This window comes from Amphibalanus amphitrite, unplaced genomic scaffold (genome assembly GCF_019059575.1).
Source record: "Amphibalanus amphitrite isolate SeventyFive unplaced genomic scaffold, NRLGWU_Aamphi_draft 000601F_arrow, whole genome shotgun sequence".
NCBI lineage: Eukaryota > Metazoa > Arthropoda > Thecostraca > Balanomorpha > Balanidae > Amphibalanus > Amphibalanus amphitrite.
The window spans coordinates 252,279-259,423 of record NW_024882095.1 but is presented as its reverse complement, the minus strand read 5'-3'; the positions used below and the strand labels follow the sequence as shown (position 1 = coordinate 259,423).

The 7,145-nt window shown below is 49.5% G+C and overlaps 1 protein-coding gene across 1 annotated transcript; it reads left to right on the top strand.

The window, feature by feature from the left end:
* Positions 1–1,673: 1,673 nt before the first annotated feature.
* On the top strand, positions 1,674–4,904 carry LOC122394590 (uncharacterized protein K02A2.6-like). Its single transcript, XM_043391587.1, has 2 exons — positions 1,674–2,537; positions 2,648–4,904. The coding sequence occupies exons 1-2, from the start codon at positions 1,674–1,676 to the stop codon at positions 4,577–4,579; spliced, it is 2,796 nt and encodes a 931-aa protein (XP_043247522.1). The 3' UTR covers positions 4,580–4,904.
* Positions 4,905–7,145: the final 2,241 nt, after the last annotated feature.

The window sequence follows — 7,145 nt, the reverse complement described above, 5'->3', positions numbered from 1 at the left end:
ACCTAAAATTCTGAAACATGGAACACTGTCATACCAGCATTCCATCATGTCAACCAGCATTCCGCAGCATGTTAGCAGAAGCAGCAGCATGTTATAAGTATATGAAAGATCCAAATAGGTTGTAGGTTGGTAGGTATTGGTACTAAGTTTAACTTAATAGGTTAGTAGGCAAGGTTAGGATTAATTTTAGTTGAGCATCAAGATAACCATTACGAACAAGTAACAAAATCCTTACCTACCCTTGAAAGCATTGCTTCAATCACATCATCACGAAGAACCAGACAAAATTTTTGCACATTCTTACACTATTTGACATCCTGAATCCAGATATGATGCTTTCATGTGGCGCAAATACAAGAAAAACGAATAATCAAACCCGTGCGTATTCGTATCAACGGCGCCACAATTGTAGATCAGACCTTTTCTGAACAAATGCCACCACAATTTTAATTGATAAGGGATTAAAATGGCATGAGCATCAACATCTTGATTTTTTCTAAAAGATAGCGATAACTGATAACTAATAACTTACCATTCATTTTGAAATCACGGCGGTAGGTACACCAACACATGGCACTGAAAACAGCAAAAGACGGAATGGCGGAATGTCGTATGGAGCCCTAAAACGCAGCTCGAATTGAGCCCGAAAAGGAAGACGAACTGATGCCGCTTTCGGGGCTAATGTACTTTGAGCCCGAAAAGGGCGCCTAACTGATCCCGATTTTAAAATCATACAGATTTGAGCCCTGTTTTGGCACTCATATGAGCCCTTATTCAAAAATGTTCTCAAAGTGTTTTCTGAGTGTATGATATGGTCAACTGACGCAACAGTGAATGAACAAGTAAGAAGAATGGGAAAAAGTGCAGAAGAAGAAGCAGTGAACAAGGTGAAGTGGCAGAACAAAGAAAGAAATGAATCACTGAAGGAAAGAAGGAAACCATGGAATGTAAATGAAAGAAAGAGCCATGAAGATAAGAGGACATGGAAAAATGAAAATGGTCAAGGGAAGACATGGAAAAATGAAAACAATGAAGAAAACAGGAAGTGGAAGTTAGAGAAAACTGAAAGGAGACATTGCTTCAGGTGTGGGAAAACGAACCACCTGGTCAAGTTCTGCAGGGTACCACCCCACGTCAGATGCCACAACTGTGGGAAACAAGGACATCTGAAAGCAGCATGCAGAAATGGAAAAACGCTGAATGTGGAAAAAGAAGACCAAGATGATGAAGTTGAAGAAAATCTGTGTGTGTACCAAAGCACATCAAAAGGGAAGGAAGCCATCAAAGTGAACATGGCTGTCAACGAGAAGAACGTCACGTTCATTGTGGACACTGGCTGTCCGGTAACCATGATTCCAGAAGAGCAGGCTGAAGGCCTCAACTTGAAGAAAACCAGATGTAAGCTCACATCGTACACAGGACATGAAATACCTGTCAGAGGAATGACAGAAGTGGATGTGCAGTATGAAGGTCAAATGAAGAAACTGCCAGTATATGTAGTGGGAGGAAATGGTCCATGCCTCCTCGGAAGGAACTGGCTGCATGAAATCAAGCTGAACTGGTCAAGTCTGGTAGGTCAAGTGAAAGAAAAACCTGAACCACAAAAGAATATGAAGAAGCTGAGTGAAGTGCTGAAGGAACATGAAGAACTCTTCAGTGATGAACTGGGAACAATGAGTGGTCAGGAAGCTGATCTGGAACTGAAGAAAGACGCAGAGCCCGTCTTCAAACCAGCAAGGTCAGTACCTTACAGTCTGACTGATGCAGTGGAAAAGGAGTTGGAAAGATGGAAGACGCTGGGAGTAATCGAAGATATTCGAGATGATGAACCAACGCCGAAGTGGGCAACACCACTGGTTGTGGTGCCCAAACCAGATGGAAGCGTACGACTCTGTGGCGACTTCAAAGTGACGCTGAACCAGTACCTGAACGTACCGGTGCATCCTCTGCCGAAGACCGAAGACTTGCTGGCAACCATCGGACCTGCAAAGTTCGTATCTGTGGTGGATCTGTCGCAAGCCTATCTGCAAATGAAGTTGTCAAAAGAAAGTCAGGAACTGTGCTACCTGAACACGCCGTTCGGACTGAAACGGATGCTGAGGCTCCCCTATGGAGTCGCGTCAGCTCCAATGCTCTTTCAGAGAGCGATGGACCGAATCTTGAAGAAACTACCAGGTGTCAAATGTCTGCTGGACGACATCCTCATCACAGGAAAAACTGAAGAAGAAGCCTTGAAGCGGCTGGATGAAGTGCTGCAGATCCTGAAAACAAACGGTCTGCGCCTCAAGAAGGAAAAGTGTCAGTTCATGGCGAAGGAAGTTCGCTATCTGGGAGTGCGATTGGGTGCAAACGGAATCCGACCTGATCCCGAGCGAGTGAAGCCGGTGCTGGAGGCAAATGCGCCAACAAATCAAAGAGAACTACGTGAGTTATTGGGAGCTGTAACGTTTTACAGCAAGTTCCTGGAAAATCTGTCGAAGATGGCGAAACCACTAAATGAACTCCTGAAGAAGGACAAAGAATGGAAGTGGTCAAAGGTCAAAACTCTGCATGTTATGTCTCCCATGCAGAGTTTTAGCCCTGTACGAGCGGCCGTAATAGCCACGAGTGTATCGTGGATGGCTTCAATGCACGTCTATGTCTAAAGGAATGTGAAGAAAGTTTCCCGAGAATCAAAGCCCGCCTGGCATCTGCTGAAGTGCTCCGACACTTTGACGTGAAGGAACAGGTGACTGTCATCACCGATGCCAGTCCACATGGTCTGGGGGCAGTCCTGGTGCAGGGTGTTCCCGAAAGACCTGTGCTGTACGTGTCGAGATCACTCAGTGAACATGAAAAGAAGTACTCACAAATCGAAAAAGAAGGACTCTGCATCGTTTGGGCATTCGAAAGGCTGAAGCAGTTTCTGTACGGACGTCACTTCAAACTCGTGACCGATAACAAGCCACTGGCTCAGGTGATCGGTCCCAAAACGCCACTGCCAACGTTAGCAGCAAGCCGAATTCAGAGATGGACAATGAAAATGGCAGAGTACGACTTCACCGTGGAAGTCAGGAGGTCTGAACAGATACCAGTAGCAGACTGGCTATCACGTCTACCTAAAGGAACCTCCGTGGTGAATTCAAGTGCACCAGAAGATGAATGCACCGTGTGCCTAATTGGCCAGTTGAGTTCTCTCAACCCAGTCACTGCTGCAGCGATCCAGCGTGAGACGACAAGAGACCCGCTGCTCGCAAAAGTGGTCAACTTCGTAAACAAGGGATGGCCAGACAAAGTCGGAGAAGCTCTACATGCGTTCAAGGTCAGACAAACAGAGCTGACGGTGGAGCAAGGATGCCTAATGTGGGGCTGTCGAGTGGTAGTTCCACCGAATCTGAGGGAAAGAGTTCTTGAAGAACTACATGAAGGTCATCAAGGAATGGTCAGAATGAAGCAGCTGGCCAGGATGCACGTCTGGTGGCCAAACATGGACAAAGAAGTTGAAGCAGAAGTACGAAGATGCCAAGGATGCTGGCAAAAGAGAGCTGAACCACCATGTACGGACCTACATCCGTGGGAGTTTGCAAAGGGTCCGTGGCAGCGAATCCATCTGGATTTCGCTGGCCCAGTTGATGGGAAGCTGTACGTTGTCCTCATCGACAGTTTCTCGAAGTGGATGGAAATCGCTCCAATGAAGCACATCACATCAGAAAAGACTATCGAGTATCTCCTGAATGTGTTTGCACGGTTTGGCCTACCTCACCAAATCGTCACAGACAATGGACCGCAACTCGTGAGCAAGGAATTCGAAGGATTCTTGAAGCGGAATGAAATTCGGCATGTCCGAACCGCACCGTTCAAACCCGCAACGAACGGAGCAGCAGAGCGAGCTGTTGGCTGTCTCAAGGGCTACCTGAAGGCCACAAGTGGAAAGAAGATGAACCTGCCAAACTTCCTGATGGCGTATCGAAACACTCCACAGGCTACTACAGGAAGAACGCCCTCCGAACTGATGTTGGGACGACAGCTACGTACGAGGCTAGATCTTCTGAAGCCTGATCTGACCTCTCAAATCCAGGACAAGCAGCAAACGCAAGTCGAGCGACGTCATGGTCAACCTCGACAGGTTGCCATCGGTGACGCGGCCCTCGCCCGAGACTACCGCGGTCGCGGAAAATGGGCGGAGGGAGAAGTGATGGATGTGGTAGGGACCAAGCACTACCTGGTTCAGGTACATGACCAGGTCTGGAAGCGCCACATCGACCAGTTGCTGAAAATCCCAATGGCGTCTCCTCGTCATCCGCGTCCGACTATGTCTGAAGACGATGACGAAGGCATCCGACGGGAAATCGTTGTTCCGGAGACGGCCCGCCCTGAGTCGCTGTCTGCAGAGCAGGAACCGTTGTCATCTCCCCCGGAAGCTCAACAAGAACCAGCACGCGAGCCGACGCCCGTGCGCGAAGGAGCTGCTGCTGAACAGGCCGCTGACTCGCCCAGAGGTCCAGCGCCGCTATCAACCCGACAGCCGGCGCCGGAGCCTGAAGTGGTGCTGAGGCGCTCCACCCGGACACGGGTACCAGTGAAACGCCTCAACCTGTAGCCGAAGCTTATGTAGATGTATGTATGTGATCTGTGTGCTGGCTTCTAAAAATTGGTTTCGTGTGATTTCAAAAGCTGGAGCTTAATTTAGTGGGGAGGAGTGTTGTGTATTTGCCTTGACCAAGCTGGCCGGCAGGACTTTAGCTATTGCAGTGTTTTAGAGGACGTGTCAGTTGTTGTCTTCCTTTTTCACGGGGCCTCTCTGTTACCCATATATGGCTGGTTGTTGTGAAAGGTTGTGTGTCCGACGTAGTGCGACTGACTGCGCAATACAAGCTCTAACCCAAGATAAAGTCTCAGCTATGAAGTAACACGGACAAATCTCACGACACAACAATTACCGCTAGAAGAAATATCATATATGACAGCTCTGACGACACCACACGTCAGCTCTGACGAGAGCAAACACCAGCGAGCCATATCAGCGGGTTCCATCAATCAGCGTTCGCTCACAGTGCCGGTAAGATCCGGCCAACAGACGATGACCCGAAGCCGTTGACAGCTGCTGCTACGCCCTCCGCTTCACACGACGCACGGCGCCCGGCGGAGTGGTTCGCTGCATCCTATAGATGTCAATATCACACCAAATGTTACGCATTTCTACTTATAACAACCTGATACCATTGTGCCCAGCCAGCAATTCGTCCGGGGTGCGGTTGGGGACGGTCGGGATAGGCTCCGGATGTCCCGACTTGTCCCTACCGGGTTGGGTAGGCTTGGGTTGTCCCAATCGATACCGGACCTCGATGGCCGGCGGTAGGGGCGACTCGGGATTTCCGGACCGCATGCTTAATCGGTTGGGACGCGGTACGGATAGCCCAATCGAATCCCATGTTTAGACAGGCTTGTGATTTACGTTGTTATCCCAACCGATCTGAGAAGGCGCTTCGGGCACCATATCCGGTGGCCCAGAAAGCCTGGAAAAGCAATCAGATGGGCCGCGTGCAGGCAGACGCGTCCTCTGAGCGCAGCGGCCAGTCCAGCTGCCGCGTTGGTCAAGTGTCGATCCCTCCTTTGAGCTGCTGCCTCAGGATATTGCTTTTGAACTGGCTCTAGCAAGCGGTCGGTTCAACTGTTGTCGTTGCAGGGAAATCAGTCCGTCTTTGAGAACAGGGTGAGTATAGTGCACACTTCATCCGTGATGTAGGGAGCGGGAAAGCTATAGGTAATAGAAATTGTTATGTTCGTTGTGGTTGTACGGCATGTGAATTACACTCGTGCTGTCGCATGTTTGATCAGTTATCATGGACAGAAGATGTTTGGTCTCATTGTCAAGTGTCGTTAATGGTTGCATTGTAGGTTTGAAACCTGAATTACCAGGCATACCATGTGAAATGTCAGATGTGGGTTATTTCTTAGTGATTTTTAGTGTGTCCAAGACTTTGATTAATAACCTCTTGGTCATTTTCAGATGCTCTCTTCGCACAGTGGTGAACCGCCCGACCAGATGCCAGCCGTCTAGTTTCGCGGTGGCTCTCTGAAGCTCGTGACGGCAGACGGACACACTGTCCGCAGAGGAGCCGACACGAACAAGGCGCAGGCCTGCTATAATGACTGTGAACACCGGAAGTGAGTCCGCTGTGCCAGCCCCTTGCAGCGGCGCTAAGATGATGGCCGACGCCACGAATGTGCTGGCCAGGCTGTGAATTTGTGAAAATTTGACCTGTGTGCAACCAGTAAATTTGTGAATATATTTCAGTGTCCAATGTAATTCATTTTGTCGTGCAGGCATTATAAAGGTTGAGTTGGAGAATAATGAAGAGGCGAGGGGGTTGCGGTGGCGCAAGCAAAGTGGTCGCATCTGCATAACAGCAATCTGCGGTTATAAGACTGCGGTTAATATGTCAGATGCCTGCGGTATTCCCAAACCGGCCGTGCGGGCCGAGTTGGGACATCCCGATCGGGATCGGAGTTCACCGCTTGTTAAAATGCCATAAGGCGGTCCGGATGCGTGCGGGATTTCCGAACCGGTTGTACGGGGAGATTTGGGGAATCCCGATCGGGATCGGAGTTCAGCGCTTGTTAAAACGTCATAAGGCGGTCCGGATACGTGCGGGATCTCCCAACCGGCCGTGCGGGGTAGGTTGGGATATACGGACCGTTCCAGCCCGTACAAAGTGTCTCATTTCCCAATCCCGTCCCACTCCGGTCCCGATCGGGGTGGTGCGGGCTGAGTCCGAAAATCCCGATCGGGAACGGAGTGGGATTGCTGGCTGGGTGAGCACTTTGCATTTCGAAATTCGAGGTCCATTTCTTTGGTCTATTTTCATGTCATGAATTTAGGCTTCCAATGTTCTGAATTCGGTACGAAGCTGCTTTGCTTTGTCTTTTTTCATATCCCAAGTACGTTCAGGCAAACACATTTCCCTCACTGTGTTGGCATTTTGTTTAATATATACAGTATACAATATTCCTTTGACATTGTCATCACTACCCCACACCCAATCGCGGAGGCCTGCACCTCCGTAACCCCAGCTCAGAGAGGATGTCTGCGTTCCATCCATGGCTGAAGCAGGCCGGCTGGGCACCATCTGTCCCCGCCATGTCATACATTGCAGCGGCCGATA

Coding starts and splice junctions, on each gene's coding strand:
- LOC122394590 (XM_043391587.1), top strand. CDS start 1,674: ATGAGTGGTCAGGAAGCTGATCTGGAACTGAAGAAAGACGCAGAGCCC. Junction 2,538..2,647: donor AAGAATGGAAGTGGTCAAAG/GTCAAAACTCTG, acceptor CTATGTCTAAAG/GAATGTGAAGAAAGTTTCCC.